General features: G+C 37.7%; 1 protein-coding gene across 1 annotated transcript; it reads right to left on the bottom strand.

The window, feature by feature from the left end:
* Positions 1-1,746: 1,746 nt before the first annotated feature.
* LOC112720370 (CASP-like protein ARALYDRAFT_485429) lies at positions 1,747-20,461 on the bottom strand. The gene is made up of 3 exons (XM_025771292.3): positions 20,174-20,461; positions 2,202-2,334; positions 1,747-2,087 (listed from the first exon to the last, which is right to left on the bottom strand). Exons 1-3 carry the CDS (start codon positions 20,320-20,322, stop codon positions 1,893-1,895), a joined length of 477 nt encoding a protein of 158 aa, XP_025627077.1. The 5' UTR covers positions 20,323-20,461; the 3' UTR covers positions 1,747-1,892.
* Between the last annotated feature and the right edge of the window lie 2,716 nt (positions 20,462-23,177).

The following is a 23,177-nucleotide window of genomic DNA, read 5'->3' as shown; positions in this document are numbered from 1 at the left end:
GGTTGGTGTTCTTGCATTAGAAGATGGTGCTTAATATTGTTGATCAAAGCGGTGAAAACAAGAGAGTGTAGTATGACCGGTCCTTTCACAGACTTAACAAATCGGTCTAGAAACAGAATTTGCAAACCTGCCTCTGTTAGAATTCTTCCTCCTCGATCTCTTTTTGGAGCATAATTTGTGGTATTCGGTGGCCTGGGAAGGGAAGATGGTGATTGAGTATAGTGTTCTTGTATCGTTCCCAAAGCAGCCTTTTTAAACATTTCAATCATTTCTTCATGTTCAAGAAGAAGTGCTTCAGCTTCAATAATAGTAATAGATTCAGATTTTTCCATTACTGTTGAGAGATACGAAGCATAGTCTTCTTTAAGGCCATCTGTAATGGCTGATATATGATCTTCTAGAGAAAGAGTGTAGCCTATTGATGCCATGGAATCAACAATTTCTCGAATCTTCTTGAGATACTCATTTGCTGTTATACCTTGTTTCTTTACAGACTTTAATTCATTCTTCAATTGCTGAATCTTGATTTTGGAGGTCTTTGCTAAATATTCAGTGATAGTTGTCCAAGCTTGATGCGCATACTTGCAATCCAGCATTCGATTCTTGAATGTGAGGTCCAGAGAAGAGAGGAGCCATGTCATAAGGTAATCATCTTTTTGCTTCCAAGTCGTATAAGCCTTTGATTCTGTACCCGCTTCTCTGGCAAATTCAAATTCAAATTGTGATGGAATCTTGTCAGCAGAAAGATAATCAGTAAGTCCATTAGCATTGATAACGTGAAGGGCAAGCTTCTGCCAGGTTCAAAAGGTGTTTTCAGTCAATTTGCCAAGAACAGGTGCAGTAAAGGGTTGAGAAAAAGGGAAAGAAGAAGAAGAAAAAGCGGGTGGGTTCTGATGAGGGATGATTGAAACCATGAATCTATCACCTATGCTCTTGATACCATGAAAGAATGTTCACTGGAAGAGAGAGATGAACTGAATTGTTGATCTATCATTGAGTGATTGAATGTTATACAATATATGAGGTAACTCTGCTATATATATAGCAAGCTACCACAATTCTGTTGAAACAGAAATAACAGAACTGAAAACAAGATAAGCTAGGGTTATCAGTCACTTAACAAGTGTGACTTGATCTTCTTGATCTTGATCTATTACATTACATACTTTATCTCTATTAAATTTAGTTATCTAGAATTATTGTTGCCAAAAAAAAATTAGAATCATCATGGATTTTGGCAAAGTGCTCATTATTATGTAGTAAAATATACATAATTCAGAATTTAATACCAACCTTAATGATCAACCCTCAATTTGAGTTTATCAAAATCCATTTATCGGGGGGTAAAAGCGCTAAAATACCAATCCCAACACAATCGATTAAAATCCCATAATTTGGGTACAATGCTCCTAGCGCAATTTAACTCACAAACACCTCATTAATAACCAATCGAGCCCTTCATTCTCATTCAAAATCATCTAATTAAAATTAAAAATGGTAATTTTGAGCTTCATCAAACCCCAATTCAAATTTCAACACTCAAATCCTCATTTTCACTAAAACTACTTCTTTGGAGAACCTAACCCCAAAATTCAGCAACTATATCATCAAATCAAGCATGGACAACACTGTCCAAACACAGTAATTTAGAGTTTAAATTTAAAATGTTAAGTTTAGAATTCATCTTGCCACATTATTATTGGCTGTGCAAGGATGCTTAGGAGGAAAAGGTTGAGAACCACGATAGAAACTTCAATTTTCTTTTTTCTCTTGAACTAAAAGCAATTAAGCAATTATTACATTATTATTGACTATATTCATCACAACTTTATTCCCTTGAAAGAAAAAATAAACTTATCATTTGCATACATATGAACAGCCAGCAAAATAATTTACAAAGACGGTAAAATCCAAAAGTTGAACAGACAAGAAGCTGAAGAAAGAAACCAGGACAAGAAGGCCATAGCAGCAGACAACTGATATCTGCTGCACAACTTTGGCGGACAATAGGATCCGTCCGCATCCAGCAGGAGATCTGTGACGCCGGCCGTCGAACACGCTGCCGCTAGCGATAGATATGACAAAACCTGAAGTATGTGACATATTCTATTCTCATTATTGCATTATAGAAAAAATAAAGTTAATTTTTAGTTGGTCAATATCAGCAATAATGTTTCTTTTTTGTCATAATTTGCACATACCATGTCACCCAAAAGGATCATGAATATGAGTCTTCTTTGATGAGGTAAACATTTTATAAACACAGAGTATGCGTCTACGACCAACAATGTTATGCTCCACGGAATTACCAACCCCATGACTGTCACCAAATAGCTGTTGAATATCATGAACAAAAGCAAAAGGATGAAAATCCTCCTATTGAGGCATGCATAGAAGATAAGCTACATAGCATAAACACCAAGATGCTTCTAATTAAGTTCTAATACAACTTTGGGAACAAGTATAAAAAGTGCACTCCCAAGTCTTTTACCTCTTATTATAAACTATAAAATATGGTATACATATAAACTCTTCAGAAAGAATGAATAACACCTCTGTCATCATGCCAACACTTCCACAAAATTGCAGAGCATTAGTAACATAATTTAATGCCCACATAGCGTAAACTTTTATGATACGATTTCTCTCAAAAATTTAAAAATTTAAGTTGATAGGAGGAAATAATAAGAATAGTTATATATCTAATACGATTCTTTAAGTAAGAATAATTTCTTTTGAATTTATTTAATTTTTACATAAATCTTTTTTTTTCTTTCATTTATCTTATACTATTTTTTTCTTTTTATAGCTCACCAAAGACCAAAGATTGATAGTTAAGTCAAATAATAATAATAATATATTTTTTGAAATGTTAAAAAGTTCGCAGTTAATTAGCAATATTTAAAAATATAGACTAAAAATATATTGTTAGATTATTAAAGAAAAAAAAAATAAAACTAATGGCTAAAAATGATGTCCAAAAACAATAAATTCTATTAATGCTTAAATTTTTTTTAATTTTTTTCCTAAAACTTTATTCCTAACATTAAAATACATATACCTTTTTATTTAATTTTTATGGTCAAAATTAGTCAATGTATACTTTCAAAATTGTCCCTATCATAAGTTCATAACCACATCATTATCATCATCCTAATTATATTCTCACATCTTCCTTCATTATATCCAACACCCCACCTCCTTCGTCAACATCAACATCATCAAGATCTAAGTCATCATTTACTCCTCAATATCACCTCTACCGTTCCCCTTCCATCACCAAATCGATAGCTAGTCACCACTCACCACTCAATCTATTAATTAAATAACAACATTATATTAAAAATTAAATTGATTCAAAACAACGGTGGAGGTAGATTAACTTTTCGAGAGAGGACAAAAAAAAACAATTTACAGTAAACAAAGAATAAATAAAAATGGTAAGGAGACTAAATTAAAATGTATACTTGTAAAGAAAATTTGATGGTTGCACGAGGCTCCGCCAATGGTTCAAAATTCACTTCATATACAGTTATTGATGATTTTTTCTAAGGCTCTACAAATCGGACCGGATTGATTGGTTTGACTGGGTTAATTGAAAACTGGTCATCTGATCGGTCTGGTTGACTTTCAAAATCGTCCTGTAAAAATCGATCAAAAAATCGACCGAATCGATGATTAATTGGTGAACTGACCGAATCGGTTGGGTTTTTTTAAGGCCCAGTTTTGTAATCTGAGTCAGAAACGGCGTTGTTTTGAACGCTAGAAAAAAAAAGAAAGAAAAAACCTACTAACCTAGTCCGAATTTTCAAACGTTGCTAATGAAGTCACGAACATTTCTCTATCCCTTCCAACTCTAATTTCCTCCAACGAGCAAGGAACATCTCCACCATTCCTATCACTATCGTCATCGTCGTCAGAGGTCGGTTCGAAGCTTCTGTCATCGGCCGCCTCTGTCCTGTCGAACATCTATCTCTGCTGTCGTGGACTGTAAGCCTTCTCTTCTCTCTCTGTCGCAATGAGTTCTACAGTTTTTTAATTAATTTTTTTTAATTTTGTTAATTATATGAATTGCCGTAGTGAGTTCTTCAATTTTTCAGTTACTTTTTTTTATTTTGTTGGTTAATTATATAAATTGCCGCAGTGAATTCTTCAATTTTTCAGTTAATTTTTTTATGTTGTTAATTATATGAATTAATCATTCTGAATTCTTGTAATGACGAATATAATTTTGATATAATTTTCAAAAACAGTGATAAGTTCAATTTTGAATTTTGGATTTTGATGGATGAGGTTTTATTTCGCTATATGTAATTTGTAATTCGTATATTGTATATAATTTAGATGGAACAACCACAAGACAATGTTGTCCAAGAATCTCAAACGGTTCCTCTCGAGAAAAATGTGAACCAGCTTGAGAATATTTCACTGTGACGTATGACAAAAATTACAAGGCGCAATATACATATATTTTTTTGTTTGAATACTTATAATGGAGGGGGACATATATAATGAAATATCATCTTGTAAAAATTTCTGGACAAATTAAAGTATATAATAAAGTCACTGAAGAGGTTGAACTTCAATTCAAAAGGTTTTTGGTAAAAAATAAAAAAGTAATATGAAAAAAAAAATTTGAGGAAGTCTTATGGTGTAGAAATACAAGCATCGCCTAACCCTGTACAACCTGTTGTTTCTACAATAATGGGAGACAAAGTCAAAAAAGAGCAATTGTTGATATACAAATTGAAAGTTATTTTAAGAAAATGACTACTCTAAAGTGTCAACCGACTTTGAAAAGTGTTTTGGCCAATAAAAAATTGTGGACAAGGCTAAGTTGGGGCTTGCAAAATAGATCATCGATGCACGCATTCCTTTCAATGCAATTCAAACACCTTACTTTCAGCTTGCCTTGGATGGTATTGCTGCAATTGGACCTCGTTTCAAGGGACCGCCATATGATGAAATGAGAGTTTATTTGTCAGCCAATCTTAAGAAAGAGTGTCAGTTGCTTGTTGAAATTATAGGAGCTCATGGAAAAATACCGGTTGTATACTGGTGGCAGATGGTTGGATTAATCAAAGGCAATGAACCTTAATTAACTTTTTAGTTTATTGTCCATCTGGAATGTTATTTATTAAGTCTGTTGATGCTTCTAATATGATAAAAATTACCGATACCTTGTTTAAGTTGTTTGCTGATGTTATTGAGTGGGTTGAGCCTAGTAACATTGTGCATGTGGTCACTGATAATGCTGCTAATTATGTATCTGCTAGAAAACTCATTCATGAAAAGTATCCAAATATCTTTTGGTCTCCTTGTGCTGTCCATTGCATCAATTTTATTTTGAAAGATATTGCAAGTATTCCTCACATAAATGATCTTGCTTCTCGTGCTTCAAAAGTGACTGTGTTTACAATCATATGATCTTCTTGTCTTGGCTTAAAAAATAGTTGGAAAGAAATTATTCGACCAGGAGTCACATGTTTTGTCATTGTTTTCATTACTTTGAAAAGTATATATGATCACAAGAAAGATTTGCAAGCATTGATGGTGGACAAATTTTTTACTTCTCATAAATTAACCAAAAGTACTAATAGAAAGATTGTTAGTTCAATTGTGTTGGATAGTAAGTTTTGGCAAGATTCTGTTATCAGTGTGAAAATTGTTAGTCCTCTTATTAAGTTGTTGAGGATTGTTAATGTTGATGAAAAATCTTCTTTGGGATACGTGTATGAAGACATGAAAAGAGCCAAAAATACTATCAAGCCAATGTTTAGAAATTGAAAAGCTGCTTATACGTCTTACACCAATATCTTGAAAATCCGGTGGATAAGCATTTGAGGCGGGATCTCCATGCAGTGGCGTACTTTTTAAATCCAGTTTTTTTTATAACGAGGATTTTGTTGATAAGAAAAATATCTTGAGATATTTACCTCATTTGCTTGATATTGAAACACTTTGCGATGACTCAGTTGCCGCAATGCAAGAGATACAATTGTATTGAGATTGTAAAAAAAAATTTGAGAGATAAAGTACCAAGAGAGCGGTAAAAAAACTCGAACTTGGTAAGTTATTTTTTTTCCAATTTCAATTTAGTTTGAAAGTTTACTAAATATTGAGTGATGAACATTAAACAATATTTAAGTTTTATATCTATGTAGGTGAATGGTGGAGGCTACATGGTGGGAGTGCTCCTAATTTATAAAAAATGACAATTCGTCTTTTTCATCAAACATTTTCTTCATCTAAATGAGAGAAATTGGAGCCTTTTTAAACAAATTCATTCAAGGAAGAGGAACCGATTAGAGTATTAAAAACTAAGTGACATTGTTTATGTGACTTATAACCTACGGTTTCAATCTAGGTTGCATCAAAAGAAGAAGAATTATGATCCAATTGACATTCAACGCATTAATAACACGATAGATTTTTGGGTAATGACAGATGAGGATGATCCTGAATTTACTAATGGAGATGTTGAAGGCATTGAAAATTTAATATATACTGATAATGCTATGCCTTCGTATTCTGATGGTAAGTAAAATAGCAAAATTTGTTTCATTCCATAAAGATATATGTTGTTAATTTTGATTTCTTATTGACTTTTTATTCTATTTTATTAGATGGAGGAGACATGGAAGTTGAACTGGATATGCGTGATGTTGTAATTGAATCTTCAAATATAGCTTCTTTTGATAGTACTTCTGAAGATGGTGGCTTTGGATTACCTGTTTATGATGGAGACATTGGAACACTTAATGATGATTATGATTTTTGATGAGTAGTATCTTTGTTTAGTAAAAAATTTGTTTGTTCAATGTTTTTTTTGGTGGTAGAATATTTTTTGTTTGTCATTTATATGTGTTTTTATTTCTTTAGTTATAAACTTTGATATTTAAAGTTGTTTAGGAACTTTAATAATAAATTATGGATAATTTATTGGTTGAAATTATCAAATTTTGAATTTTATTAGTTTAAAAATTATTGAACTTAAATATTTAAAATTATATATTGAATTTTTTTATAATTTTAGTGTATATTTAATTAAACTGGTTCAACTATAGTTCGACTCTAATTAAACCATTGAATTATTGAACTAGTTACTCAATCGATTCAATGACCAGTCCGCTTCTCACAACCTTAATTTTTCCTCCATATAAGGTACATTGTCATCGAATATATTTTAAAATACTAAAATCATTAAAATATATTTTTGAACCTTAACTTTTATCTAACATAAAATATAAATAATAATATAAAAATTATTTAATATTTTGCTTCTATTTGGTCCCTTAAATGAATTTCTAATTTTGTTGTTGTTCTCACCTTTAGGCTTTAACCTCACCCTCATTGCCAAATACATATATTAATTATAATCACAAATTATGCTATTTCATATTAAATGATTTATATAACAGTGATCTCATTTATTATTATTGTTCATCTGCTCAAGGGTGTGGTGGATCGGGACAGACTGAAGCTGAGCAGAGGCTCGAAAGGGTTAGGACCTGGGTACGAACTGTGAATCTGGAGGAGGTTGCGTGCTGGGATCTATTGGGTGACGATGTGGTGGTGCCACTTGCAAGGACTCCGATGCTCAAGTCAGTATTCGTACGAGAGGTGGTGGTTTAGGGTTAGAGTCGATGGCGTACCTATGGGGAGGGGTAGGTCCATCCCCTCTTATAATACGTACTCGGGTGGGCCCCTTGTGGCCAGGCCCACCTTCCTGGAAGCTTCTACTAGCTGTCCAGGCTCCACGTGGATAAGGAAAGGAAGGCAGGTCCCCTCCTGGCTTGGGTTGCACGACCCGTCGGGTCGGGCAGTCAGGTCTGGACCCGGGTCGCTAATTGGTTGGGTCGGAATAGTGCCCCCAACGTGCCAGGTATGGCGTAGCTCGTACCTGGCGCGTTTGAACTACTTGCCCCCGCCAGTAGAGCTCTCGTGGGGTCGGGAATCCGTGATGGAGTCCGTGCCCCCAAAGCACGTGGCCTTTACCCGTTACTAGAAATGTCGCCTCGATTCTCGCGTCGAGCATTTAATGCTCATTATGGCTAATTTAAAACTCGGGTGAAAAATCTATTTTTTTCCTTGGCTTTCGCGCTTCCCTCTGTCAGTTACTACCCTGCATTTTTCCCTGACGCTTTTCATTATTTCATACATCTCCCATCCACTGCCTTTACTATCATTCTTCCCTTTCTTACCTTTGACCTTTGCAAGCTTTTCTGTGCTTTCTCCGGAATTCGTTCTTCTTTTTTCCATAATTTCCTGGTAAGTTTCTACTGCTTTTACCCTTACAGATGATTATGGTTCTGTTTTTGCTTCTGCCGCCATTATTGCGCTATTTTCTTCTGTTGTTGATGATTAGTCTCGCCTGTGATTAGTGCGTCACTATTAGGTAGTTTACAGGGGGTTGCTATTAAGTGCATTAATTTTAACCTCTAATTGATCGTAGATCAGTGTACAGTAGAGTCGTAGCAGAACGTAGCATTAGTTTCTTTTTTCTCGATGTGCCGACCTCCCGAGTTTAACTTTAAGTGGTGCCCAACTGTAGGTATGGCGCAGAGCCCAATTCCGAGAGATCCCGTAGACCATTATATCTGGGCTACTTCTAACGTGATGGACATGGCCTCTAAGATAACCCTTTCGCAACTCCGATCTGCTCTGCAGAGGGGGTTCCGACGAGGAGCATTACGACACGTTCGTTTTGAGGGACCGGGAATGCATTTGTCACATAAATATGAACACCCCCAGGTTGCTTATACGATGTGGCGCCGTCACAGTTACATCCGAACAGCTAGGCTGTTATTCGCTGTTTCAAGATGGTCTGCGAATACTTAGAGCTACCGATCTCGGTAGAGGTCTTCCTCTACTTTCTTCTGACTAACCCTTCAAAAGAAGGAAAACATAAAAAAGGATACAAGTCCTTCCGAGCCGTGCATGGTCGACGGATCTTTAGGTTGTTCGAAGATTCGTTCCATGGCTTCAAGGAAAAATATTTCAAAGTGCGGCCTGCTGAGGGTTGGCATCCCTTCTGGATGACTTTAGAAGGGGAATGCCGGATACTAACCTATTGAAACTTCGGTGCCAGGGCTAACATTTTTATAAGGAGTACTTATAAGGGTCTAAATCAGCAAAACCAGGACATCGCCGATGTATTATTGGCCATTTTTAGTAAGAATAACCATAACCCGCATCTGTTGATGGGTGACCGTGACATGGGTAGAAGTTATGTGGGTGAGTCACCGGATTGTCCTGCTTTTTTTTTTTTTTTTTTATCTTATTTGCTCCGACTTGTATACCTGTTTAACGTTCTAACGTTTGGGCTTTGCTTTCTTGTTTCAGTGTCAATGGCTGCCGAGCTGGTAGGTCTCAGCAACTTGATGGCCCAGTTCCTTCTGAGGAACAATGATGATAGCTTGGAAACCCACTCTGCCAGGGCTCCGTCTTCCCCAGCATCCGAGGTTCAATCACGACCGCCTCCTCAGGAAACCGTTGGTACTAGCACTGGTGTGGTTCCCCCCTTCAAGGAGGTACCTGAAGATGAGGCGGGTCCCGACCTGACCATTGTGGAGAACCCTAAGAAGAGGAAGGCAACGCCCAGTTCAGAGGGGGGGCTCACCGTTATGGAAAAGAACTTCGATGCGAGGGGATTCATTGACTCCCAGCTTCTGCTAAGAACCGATGACTTTTTCCATGGTGGTGACTTTGCCTCTCAGGCTAGGTGGGTTTACCATTGTATGCTCCATGCTGCGACTATCGCGAGTAAAGCGAAACCCGTTCTAGCCCAGGCTGGGGTCCTAGACGGCAAGTACCGCTCGACACTACGGGAGATCGGCAGTTTGAAAGCTAAGATGGAAGCCACCAAGACCAAGTTGGCAGACACAGAAGAGAAGCTGAAGGTTTTTGATGGGACAGTGGCTCGCCTTGCCGACCGGGAGATGACCCAGGAGAGCCAGCTTGGCACCGCGTCGAGTCGGGCGACTGCGGTGGAGGCCAAGATTGCTGACTTGGAGAAAAAGTTGGCCGAGGCCATTGCATCGGCAGATACTGCCAAGGCTAAGATTGCAGGCCTGAAGGGGGAAATCGCCAGTTTAAAGAAGAAGAACAAGAAAATTGTCAAGAATGCTAGCGAGGTGATTGGAGGTACCGACGAGGCGATCAAGGCGCATGTCAAGCTGCTGTCTCCCAACTTTGACACCTCGGCAATTGGGCCTTCAAGACTATTCAGGATGGTAAGATAGTCGACATTCTGAGGAAGTAACTTGTAATTTATTTAATTGGGCTTGTACTTTTGTATTCTCCTTGACTAGGCCGATGTGGTGCCTTACCTTGTAATCTATCTTTTGGACTTGTAGTTTTCTTAGAACGCTTGTCGTGAATGATTACCGTTAGGCCGTTATTGTGCCTTTCCTTCTAACCATTTTTGTTCGCTAGAATGCGTTGGTTATTTTGCTTGTCGTGTCCCCTTTTGACTATCAAATTAGTAGTATCCCGCTCTGACGAGCTTCTGGGCCAATGCTTTTCCTCCGATGTGGTGGCCACAGGACCCCTCATGGACTTCGCTTAGGACGTAGTCCGTTTGATTGGGGCGTAAGTATTTCAGCAGAGGTTGGCTGAGCCCTCGTTTGAATAGCTGCCCTTGTATCACCACATACTTAGCTGCTTCTCTCTTTGTTACTCTGGCCTTCTTCTCGTCTTCCGAGAGTTCTCTGCCTTCCAAAAAATGAAGAATTGGGTCCATCCATGAAGGGGGGACTCAACCCTTGGGTGAGGCACAGAGCTACTGATGGCTCTGTCGCTATTCCTTGGAATAGAAATCGATTCCTGGCGCTAGGTTTGGTGCTTGCTAGCTTTGACAAGAGGTCGGCCCTAGCGTTCTTTTCCCTGGGTACGTGCTAGATCGTTACCTCTTCAAAATCTTCACATAACTTCTTCACTTTCTCTAGATATTTTTGAAGTAAAAAATCTCTGGCTTGGTAATTCCCGTTGACTTGGGAAGTCACGATTTAAGAATCATTATTGACTTCAACCTTCAATGCGCCGACTTCCTTAGCTAGGACCAGCCCCCCTATCAAGGCTTCGTACTCAGACTGGTTATTAGAAACCAGAAAGTCAAACTTGATTGATTGCCCACAGATCACTCTCGCTGAGCCTGCTCCCCAAACGCTTGGTTGGAGGCTCCATCGACATGGAGCTTCCACCGTGTATCCGTATTCCCGGGCGAGTCTCCCATCACTTCCACGAGAAAGTCTGCCATCGCTTGGGCCTTAATCGCATGTCTAGGTTCATACTGCAGGTCGTACTGGGATAGTTCGACCACCCACGTCATCATGTAGCCCGCCAAGTCGGGTTTTTGCAGAACTTGTCGGATAGCTTGGTCGGTTCTCAGTGTGACTAAGTGGCCTTGAAAGTACTGCCTCAACCTTCGAGATGAGATCAACAGGGTGTAGGCCAATTTTTCTAACTTGGTGTATCTTAGCTCCGCCCCTTGGAGCACCTTACTGATGAAATACACTGGCTGCTAGATCTTGTCTTCTTCTCGGATGAGGACGGCTGCAATGGCTTGTTCTGTCACTGCCAAATACAAGAACAGGGTTTCGCCTTCTTTTGGCTTGCCGAGAACTGGGGTGCCGAAAGTATTCCTTTGAAATGGTTGAATGGCTCCTCACAAGCCGGCGTCCATTCGAAGGCTATTCCCTTTTTCATCAGATTGAAGAAAGGGAGGGCCTTTGCTGCAGAGGCCCCGAGGAATCGAGATAAGCCCGTGAGCTTCCCAGCCAGCCTCTGCACATCTTTGACACATCCTGGGCTCGTCATCCTAAGGACGGCCTCACATTTGTCCGGGTTAGCTTATATTCCTCTTTGGGTTATCATGAAGCCCAGGAACTTCACAGCTTCCAAGCGCATTTAAGGGGGTTGAGTCTCATGTTGTGTTTTCGGAATGCCTTGAAGACGGCCTCGAGGTCGTCAACTAGGTTGCCGAGTTCAGCTATTTTCACCAAGACATCATCAACATATACCTCAACCGTCTTGCCGATGAGATTGTTAAAAATTTTGCTCATCAGCCTTTGGTAAGTGGCTCCTGCGTTTTTTAGTCCGAACAGCATTACTCTATAACAGTAGGTTCTTGCTAGCTTTATGAATGCCGTTTTCTCTTCGTTGGGATGGTGCATCGGGATTTGATTATACCCGGAGTATGCATCCATGAAGCTCAGGAATCGGTATCTTACCGCCGCATCTACTAGAGCGTCGATGTTCGGGAGGGAAAAAGAGTCCTTTGGGCATACTTTATTGAGGTCCGAGTAGTCGACACACATTCTCCACTTTCCATTGGCCTTTTTAACGAGAACCATATTTGACAGCCACGTCGAGTACTCCAGCTCCCTGATGAATCCTGCCTCCAGTAGGCTAGCAGTCTGTTTTTCCACCTTATTAGCCCTTTCCTGGGACATCTTCCTTCTTCGTTGCGCCACCGGGTTAGCATCTGGTTTAACGGCAAGTCGATAAGATACAAATTTAAGGTCCACCCCTGGCATATCGGACGGAGTCCAAGTGAATACGTCGTCGCTCGCTATGACAGCTTCGATAAGGGGTCCTTTAAGCTCATGGGGGAGGTCTCTGTTCATGAAAGTGAATTTTTCCTCCGTATCGCTGACTTGGAACTTCTCTAAATAGCCTTCGAGTTCTGGCCTTGACTTGTCGTCTACTCTTGCATCTAAGTCAGCCAGGAACACCCCAGACGCTTCCTTCGACTTCTTTCTTAGAGAGAGACTGGCATTGTCGCAAGCGACTGCCATTTCTAGGTCTCCCTTGATGGAACCAATACTTCTGTTGTCAGCCACAAACTTCATTGTTAGAAATTTGGTGTATATGACCGCTGAGAATTCATTGATTGTTTTCCTTCCAAGGATTATGTTGTAAGTTGTGGAGTCTCTCAAAACAACAAACTCCGCCATTACCGACCTCTTACTTTCGCCGGCTCCAATACAGATCGGGAGACTGATTATCCCGTCGGGCCTTATATAGTTGTCACCTAGGCTAATGACGCCATGTTGGTGGGTCTTGAGATCGGCTTCCCTGAGCCCCAAGGCATCGAATACATTTCTGAACATAATGTTGGAGTCCGCTCCTGTGTCAATGAGGATCTGTTTGACTAAGCTCATCCTGATCATCGCCGTGATCACCATGGGTAGATTTTTGGGGTGATCGTGGCACCATCGGTCCCCTGGGCCAAAGGATATCTCGGGAGGTTCCTTGGACGGGGCCTTGGGGTTTCCTATTGACACGGCTAGGACTTTGGCATCTTTCATCGCTGCCGACTTTGACCTGGGGGGTGCGTCTCGTCCTACTACGATGTTAACGACGACCGTTGGGCCGTTGTCATGGTTCTCATTGGATGTTTGCCTTGGCTTTACGGCACGGCTTCGGTCTTCCTCGGATCGCTCACGTTCTCTTCTTCTCAGCTCCCTTATGAACTGGGGGAACTCAGTCAGCTTGCCTTCGCGAATAGCCTACTCCATGGCGTCTTTTAGATCAAAACAATCTTGTGTCTTGTGGCTGAAACCTTTATGGTAATCGCAATACAAGCTCTTGTTCTTGTATGTCCTGTCCTTTAGCTATCGGGGTTTTAATAGGATACCCTTCTCCGCAATCTATTGATAAACCTCCGCTATGGGGGTCATGAGGGGGGTGAAGTTCATGAACTTCCCAACCCAAGGAAACGGCTTGGATTGCTTCCCCGACGCCCCTTCCTTCGGTATCTCTCTTGGTTTGTCGGCATACATGGGTTGGCAGGGAGGTGGGTTGATCGGTTGCTGCTTATTGGCTACCACCACCTGGCTAACCTCCTCATCATTGATGTAATCTCTTGTCACGTTCTGGATCTCTTACATGGTCCAGACGGGCTTGGTGGTAAGGTGCAGTTCTCTGCGAGTCTCTCTATGCTCCTCCGATCTATCTTGGGTGGTGTGCAACCGAACGTTTGTTCGAACTCTTTCATCGTTCCTTCGGGAGCTCCTTCCTCGTGTTTTCGACCTCCTTGGGGGAGATCTGGTGCGAGATAGACTGGGACGAGAGTCTCTACTGTGCTCAGGACGATAGCGGTCCCTCGCTGCCAACTCTCTTTTGAGATTCTGCACCCGGTGGCACAGTTCTCGCATGATCTTTGCACTGTCATCACCTGTTCCGCCAAAGGGACGTCTCTCATGTGAGCTTGAGGGTGGGTCGTCTCTACAGGATTGCGCTCCTGTGCGCTCTCAGGAAGAGGCGACGGAAGCTAACCTGCTCATCAGACGGATTCCCTCTTCCTCGCGCGCCTTTTCTCCTTCCTCTCCCAAAAGGAAATCCATCCGCGTCAAGTCCCCACAGACGGCGCCAATATTCGTCTGCTCGGGGGCATGGTGGATCGGGACAGACTGAAGCTGAGCAGAGACTCGAAAGGGTTAGGACCTGGGCGCGAACTGTGAGTCTGGAGGAGGTTGCATGCTGGGATCCGCGGAGTGACAATGTGGTGGTGCCACCTACAAGGACTCCGACGCTCAAGTCAGTATCGGTACAAGAGGTGGTGGTTTAGAGTTAGAGTAGGTGACGTACCTGTGGGGATGGGGTAGGTCCCTCCCCTCTTATAATCCGTACTCGGGTGGGCCCCTTGTGGCCAGGCCCACCTTCCTGGAAGCTTCTACTCGCTGTCCAGGCTCCACGTGGATGAGGAGGGGAAGGCAGGTCCCCTCCTGGCTCGGGTTGCGCGACCCGTCGGGTCGGCCGCTCAGGTCCAGACCCGGGTAATAGGTTGGGCCGGAATAGTTATAAATGCTAAATTGGATAAATCATCAACTATATTTATCTAAAAAAGCCATATAAGATAATAATTAATTTGACAAAATATAAGTTACTAATGGCGTAAAATCTTTCTTTTTCTAATTGCAAAAATTTTATTTAAAAAAATAGACTAACGTTGACAGATATAATTAATTTTAAAGCAAAATAATATATTCACACAAGCTACATATTAAATGAATCTAAATTCAGATCCAGATAGACTACGTGAAAACACTCCAACTACTGATGAATTTTGTAGGGTTATCAAAGCTCATTGTAGAGACAATATCTTCGAATGAAGGCGCACTTCCAACTTTTGCACTGTCATTAGAGCCAGGGAGAAGAAGTGTCTTTAAACGAAAGTCATTGTGAAGATGAGAAGGTGGTTCGCGTCCTAGGAAGGCAAAAGAAGTGTGAGAACCACTAAAAAAATTCGCTCAAAACCATCCAATTTCTCATTATAATATGATGATATTTTATTACTATCGAATTTGCTATTGAAAAGAATGATATTATTGGTAGTAAGCAAGTGCAAGTGGAATTTATTGTGGGTGTTGAGGAGGTGGGATAAGTGGTGCAACGATAGAGACAAAAGAGTGAGGTGATATTGAAAAAATGAGGATGTTGACATTGTTATTGATATTGATATCAATTAAGGAGGTGTGTTGTTAGCATAGTTATCAAATCCGGCTCGACTCGGCTGGTTCGATTGGAAATCCGGACACCCGATCATCTGGCCGGATTGAGCCACTCGTCGAACCGTTTAAGCAGTGAACCCAATGAAAATCAGTTCGACCTGGCTGGTTCTATGAAAATCGGTGATCCAAACTGGTTCATGTTACCCGAACCGGATTATGTTTTTTACTATTTTTTCCTTAAGAAAGAAAAGGTGTTGTTCTCTCCCTCACTTACTCCCCACCTGGCCGGTGCCCTAACCCAGAACCAGAACCCATCTCACCTCTCTCTTCCCTCACCACTCTCTCCCTTAAGCTCGTCGCTAACTCCTCAAGTTCGTCGCTGCCTCAAGCTCATCGCAAGCTCTGTCGTGCTCTGTCAACGCTTCCTCCACCGTGAGTCGGGGTTTAGGGTTTCAGCTTCGGCCCATGTCTTCCATCAATGCTTGCTTCGTCTCTCTGCCCAGGTGAGTTTCAGCTTTAGCCTTGTTATTTCTCTTTCAATTTCATTGCTATAAATTATTAGTACATCTTAACTTTGTTGTTGAAAGTTGAGTTTGTTGCTGAAATTATGATTTAGCTAATGTTAATTTGTTGTAAATCATATTTGGAGAATTGGAGTTTTTTTTTTTTGTTGCTACCTAAAAGTTATCATCGTTTAAATTTTTGTTGCTACCTGAAAGTTATCATAGATATCATAGCTGAATTTATTGCTAAAATTCTAAAAGTAGAATTTATTGTCAGCTGTAAGTTGAATTTGATGCTAAATATATCATAAATGTGGTTGTTGCTGGAAGTAAAATTTGTTGCTGGATAACTGAGTTGAGTTGAATTTGTTATTGAACCTTGTTATTCTGTTGCTTAAAAAATGCTAAATCTTTTGTTGTTGTATCTTAAGGGATAAGAGATAAGAGAGTTAGTCAGTAACAAAATCAGTTTGGTACAGTTAATTAGGACTTGTTATTCTGATATCTGATCTTTCTCTCTTCTCCAACTCTGTTATAAATAAAGCTCTTGCATCTCTCTAAGAGGTGTGTAGAATTGATCCATTGATGGAAGAATAAGATGAAGTTAATTCATTTCACTAGTTTATTGAAGCTCTCTCTTCAAACCCTTCTTTTTCTGTTTCTGATGTTCTGCATAATGCAGCGTTTCTTATGGAAGTTATAGATGCAAATCAAAATGAGAAAAATATTGATCAAGTTTCAAATTTGTCCTATGAAAACATAGATGTCAATTTTAAGATCACTTAAACTTGATTTATCGATTGTGTTATTTTTTACTTGCACTTGTTTATTTAAATGGAAAAAGTATTTTGTACTAAAAACTACTTTATTATCTCTTTTTGTATCATTAGTTATGTCTAAAAATTAATATTTGATTATTATTATTATTATGTTTGTAAAGATTTTCATTTTAAGTTTTAATATATAATTTTAATTTTATTTATATAATTTTATATTTTTTTAAATTATGATCGAGTCAATTAGGTGAATCAGTGATTTATCAGTTAAATCAATGACCTGGTCATATGATCAAGTTGATTATCAATTCAATTCTGATAACTATAGTTATTAGAGATGATGAGAGAAGAAGAATGAGTGAGGGTGATTATTAAAGATGTCCGAGGTACAATTTGCATTAATTTTGAAAGAAAAAGTTAATCTGATCTAAAATAATAATTTATAACATTTTGGATGGTAGCAGTTTAATTTTTTTTAAATCGGTTGGTAAAATAAATAAATAAATAAATAAATCTTATTTTATATTCACAAAATATTTCACTAAATAATAATAATATAAGAATAAGATAAAAAAAGTAATAATTTAAATATATTATAAATAAAATTTTAAATTTAATAATAAAATAATAATAGGATAAAGTATTAATTTTGTCTTCAACGTTTGGATCAAATTTTAATTTAGTCCCTAACGTTTTAAACGTCTTATTTCAGTCTCAAAAAATTTTAAACTGATTTAATGTTGTCCTAATGTCAAATTTAATATGAACAATTAACTTAAAGAGCCAATAACATTTTATTTCAGAACATAAGTAAAATCAACCCATTAATATTCAGTAATGTAAAAATTTTTCATTTGATTCTAGAGTGTTGATGATTAATTATTAGAATTTAGAATTCTTTTTTACAAGGAGATTGAGAAGAAGCGGTATTATAAGAAAATTTTGGTTGTATTTCTCTAATACAGAAAGAAGATATAACTTAACAATTACGTTATTAACGTTCACATAACTCACTCCATTAACTATTTTGTGTCAAATTTACCTATAAGATAACATTAAATCTCTTTAAAATTTTTTAGGACATAAATAATATGTTTGAAACGTTGGAATCTAAATTAAGATCTGCTCCAAACATTAGGAACTAAAATAGTAATTTAACTAATAATAATATGAGTATATACCCATTTTGGTCCTCAAAGAATTTTAAACCAAACACTTTAATCCCCAACTAAAATTAATTACTTGATTGGTCCCTAACAATTAATTTCGTCAGTCACTTAGGTCCCTTGTTCTGTCAACTCTAACGAAGGATAAAATGGTCCTTGATAACTCTAATAGAGGACAAAATGGTCCTTGACAACCTCTGTGCAGAAACAACACTATTCTCTCCCAAATTTCATCATATCTTACATAACCCTAACATTCTAACATTGCAACTTCAAGTTACATGTGTATATTTTGCAACTTCAATGTTCAAAAGAAGAAAATCATCAACTTGTTTTCAACCAATTCATACTCAGGAAACTAATGACTATATCTCTCAAGTAATTATCGTCTTCGATGGATCCCATAAATCTATACAACAAGTTCGATTTGTTAAGACCCGTCGTTGTCATCGTCATCTCCCTCCTCCTCTGCCCTATTATTTCTATGGCCACATTGTCCACCACTCCAATCGCTTCCTTCATTTTCTTCTCTGAATTAATGTTCAGTAATCGCTTCAGTTTCCATATGAGCGGTGACGGTGACATTGCTTGCTATACTAATAGCTTGGATGCAAGGTTGAAACTGTCTACCAGCTTGGACCCAAAAAGAGAAGGAATGAAGCACTTGAGGTCCATTCCAAATGAGAATTTACATATGATGTTGAAGGAGAATCTTCTCGTGATGTCCTAGTGTCCAACAATCCATATTGCTTGGCAGATAATGGAAAAAGACGTGCCCTTAGGGTAGTTGTAGAACTTGATCTTGAGGATGTGGTGGACGTTGTCGGGGTTGAAAGTGATGTTATCGAGGATGTGGAGGTGTATACTTTTGGTGGGCGAAGTGAGGAGGAGGTGGGTAACTAGTCACAGATATTTGAAAAGTGTGTGGTTCATGACATGTTGAGGTAGGTGTGACATGCGTGGCAGTTACACCATGACTTGATTTTGGAGCTGAAGAGGAGAAAGGAGAAGATGGAGAAGAAGACTATGAAGGTGAAGAAGGAAAGTATGAATGTTAAGGTTATACGAGATATTATGAAAATTGGGAGAGAACAGTGTCATTTACGAACAGAGGGAGCCAAGGATCATTTTATCATTTGTTAGAGTTGTTAGGAACCATTTTGTCCTCTGTTAGAATTGTCAATGACTATTTTGACCTCCATTAAAGTTGACGGAACAAATGATCTAAGTGTCTGACAGAATTAATTATTAAGGACTAATCAAGTAATTAATTTTAGTTATACTCATATTATGCACCTTAGATTGGGTTTGATTCCTTTTGGAATCAAAATGGGAATTTTCTTTTAGTGAAAAAGAATTGAGTGAAGAGTGAAGATTCTCACTGTATTAATAAAGAACATGTGTAATTTTTTTTTCTTGTTACTCATAATAAAAAGAATTATTTTTACTATTCACTCAAAAATACTCTTCACCATAGTATTATCTAATCTAAATTAGTATATTTTTATTGATTTTCATTTTGAATTGGATTTGATAAGTGATTTTGTGTGTTTGGATTAACTTTTATAAACAAATGTTAGTATGAAGGTTTTTTTTTTTTGCAAATTAATTTTGATTAAAATTATATATCAGTGCCAATGTAGTAGTGATCTGTGTTAGGAAATTTTTTGTTAAACGTGATTTTGAAAGAATAATATTTTTGGATATTTCTATTTAATTTAAATATTAAAGATATTTTAAAAGTTTAATAAATTTTTGAAAAAAGAACTTTATGCTAATAATAATAAAAACATACAATATTTTAGCAGAGTAACTATTAGTGTCGGTCACTTTGAAATGTTTTTCATAATGTTTGAAATTTTCAATTAATAATTATACTATTAATCTATAAAAGTATTGAAACTTATTCTGTCTCTTTCCATCAATTAAAGAATGTTTAAAAAATTATCTTTATACTACACTTGATTTTATACTTCAATTGTGTATTCAATTAAGTTGACAGGAAAAATGTCTAACAGCGTAACATAAAAATCATACGGGACTGAATTCATGAAAATCAAAAGCATGCAACTCTCAAAGTCAAGGAAGCACTAATCAGTTGTAAATTGTTCTAGAAAAACTCATGAAATAGGGACGAGATTTAACAAATAAAGAAAGCGAAAACCCAGAATCGTAAAGGGAAATGGGGGACGAGGAAGATCAATGAACGAACATAAAATCATATGGGGAAAAAAAATAAAGAAAATAAACAATGAAGGTTAAGAGGGTACCAGAAAACAGTGTAGGCATAGAAATCAACGTCCAAGCACATGAAGAGAAGGGAAGCAGAGGAAAAGACGGTTTGCCCCAAACGGAGTGCGAAGCTGGCGCTTGTGCCAAACGCTCCTGGAACTTCCTCCATTCCAAATTTTCCAAACATGCCCTTAATCTCTCTCTCTCTCTCTCTCTCTCTCTCTCTCTCTCTCTCTCTCTCTCTCTCTCTCTCTCTCTCTTAATTATTAAATTTAAAAAAGAATGAATAAAAGGGAATATTGAGGGAAATGTAGAAAAGGAAAATAGTCAGGGACCGTGAGTAAGAATATGAACATGAATGTGAAGATAATGGAACAGCATATTAGTCACATGATAAATTGAATTTTGTTTTTGTAGTATTATTTGCTTTTGTTTTGTTGGCAGTTTGCAATTGACTTAGACACAACGCAGAAGAGATAAGAGTAATTTTGTGATGAAAATGAAACCGTTTAGGTAAGAGGTGTTGTGGGCCTCACATATTGCCTTGCAACTAAGAATGTGCAGAGTGATTTCGAGTACATATGTGGGTCTTAACTCTTAACTCTTACTTATTGAGAAAATGTACGACTAATATTAACAAAAGTTAAGCGTGGTACTTCATATTCAATCCATAATTACAAGTATTAACAAAAATTGTATTTAAACAACGTATTTGACCAACTCCCTTGAACAACTCTCCACATAGCAAGTTCGAGTTCAGAGCTAGCAACAACTAGGTTGAGAATGAAGCAGTTGTAGTCGAGTTGATACTTACTAAAGAGACAAGAGAAGAGTATGCCAGCCATATAGAAATCCACTCAAACTCGCAAATTAGAGTGACTTGTGTGCTACGTGAATCTATTGTAATAATATTGTACTGGCATGACCAAGTACAATCTCATACAAGATCTACACAACCTATGCATTACTATTGCAGGTACCTCCACCATTGATTTGTTACATCACCACCGATTACAAGTTCAGCATCCTCCTCCTTCACATGGCCCAATCACACAATCACACGGACGAAAATAAATTTTGCTCCCCCACAGGGCCCGTGAAAACATATGTAGGATGTGCATAAGACTTAAGAGTTGCTTAACGTTTAAGGAATTTGACTAACTAAATTCTGAAAATAGCATTTCTGTAATATCAAGAATTGATAATTCATATATCATTGGTTTCCCCACACAGCCACACTTATTGCACCCGCCGGATAATCTGAACCAGTATTTTATTTGACAATAAATTTGATCTATTATCTATCTATTATTCTTAAAATCAATTATTTCTCCTCACACATTTACCATATTTTCTCCTCAATTGCAATCCCTAGGATTTGAACCCGCCTTTGAAATGGGGAGGGGGAGATATGCCATGTAAGCTAAGGCTCATTGGCAAATGTACACATACTAAGAAAGTAATAGATGAAGAAAAATATTGATCAGTATTTTCAGCCAGCAATCCAATTCCTTTAGTCCAAAGTGTCCAACAACCCAACTTAATGCATTTAGCCTACACTTTTAAATATTAACGGCTAACAACTAAACAAGAACAATAAATTGCACTGGCCATGTAACATTGCTCACAGCATCACACTTCAAAAATTTCACTTGATTCCTATTTGTGACAACTCAGAGGTATACAATTGAAAAGTCATAACAGATTAATCTGTTAATAATATTTACAACATATATAGGTGGTGATATCAATTAAAGCAGAGACATCTTGAACACACAAAAATGCACTTGAACAATAGCGGTTTAATAGTACTGCTGCTTACTTTGTAAATGTCGAGCTAATTGCCTACAAACTTCACATCAATCTGCATATAATTCCGTTTGTAAGAGCTTGCTCGTCTCTTGAGGCCCTGGTATCTACCATCGAACATGCTGATTAATCCCTCTCTGATGACTTGTAAGCAAATCAATGGGCTTGAGACAGCTAGCCCTGAGTTATCAGACTTCTATGCTCAAGGCGAGAATCGAACATCTAACAATAAAGCTGAATACACTATAAATAACATTGTACTTGCAAATTATAATTTGCTAGTTATCTTCAAAGTTTAACATACAAGTATACCCAATAAACAGTACCATTTAGTGGAGATTCTCAAAATATGGAGTACCCAAAATTGATGAATACATTAACCTTTCAGTCCAATCAAGTTCTGGGAAAAACTAACATTATTCCAGTATTTGAAAGTGAAAGGTAATCTACACAATTTAGAGATTCAATGTGTCAAATGCATGAGAATGGTGAATTATATGTGATGTATTATATTATATTTCTAGTCTGAGAACATAAAAGTAAACTAAGGTGTTATCACTGTTACTTGCACAGTTCTTGAATCATGTAGTGATAACTGATAAGCAATGGTTGGTTGCTTAAATGTAATGTGAAATATAGCAAAATAAAAAGAATTATAATTAGTTGACTTCAAAATTATAACAATTTAATCACCTTGCTGTGATTTAAAATTTTCAATTAGTCCATCTAACTATGACTACAGATAAAATAAAGTCGACTGAAAATCTTGCCACATCAGAAAACCATTCAATCAATCCAGACGGATTATGAACTAAATCTATGCATAAGCATATGAAGAAATGTGCATGCACTTCAACCCATGCCACCTACACCTTCTCAAGTAAGGTACAAAAACATGGGTGAGAAATTTGGTGGTACAAATAGCTTTATCCTTAGATCTAAAGTGCACATCTTTAGCACAACTTACTAGAAAATTACACAAGCCAATTGGAAACGAAGAAATGATATTACGACTAAATTATCGTGTGTATTGCAAAATGATAATACAATACCTTTACTGGAAGACATAGTGATATTCAAACAATAAACTTTTGTAAACTTTAAAATCAGTAGTTCAAATAATCACCCGAATACACCACAAGAATGAGAAAAATTGGCAACTTAAAAGGAAACCTAGTTGTTTAAAGTTCAAACATGTTCTCCCATTGAAGATTACCTTAACCATATTTTTAG

Source organism: Arachis hypogaea, chromosome 11 (genome assembly GCF_003086295.3).
Source record: "Arachis hypogaea cultivar Tifrunner chromosome 11, arahy.Tifrunner.gnm2.J5K5, whole genome shotgun sequence".
Classification (NCBI taxonomy): Eukaryota; Viridiplantae; Streptophyta; class Magnoliopsida; order Fabales; family Fabaceae; genus Arachis; species Arachis hypogaea.
The sequence above is the reverse complement of the archived record's forward strand: the minus strand, read 5'-3'. Positions and strand labels throughout refer to the sequence as shown.

Coding starts and splice junctions, on each gene's coding strand:
- LOC112720370 (XM_025771292.3), bottom strand. CDS start 20,322: ATGTTTGGAAAATTTGGAATGGAGGAAGTTCCAGGAGCGTTTGGCACA. Junction 2,335..20,173: donor TATGCCTACACTGTTTTCTG/GTACCCTCTTAA, acceptor GATATTCAACAG/CTATTTGGTGACAGTCATGG. Junction 2,088..2,201: donor TGATCCTTTTGGGTGACATG/GTATGTGCAAAT, acceptor CACATACTTCAG/GTTTTGTCATATCTATCGCT.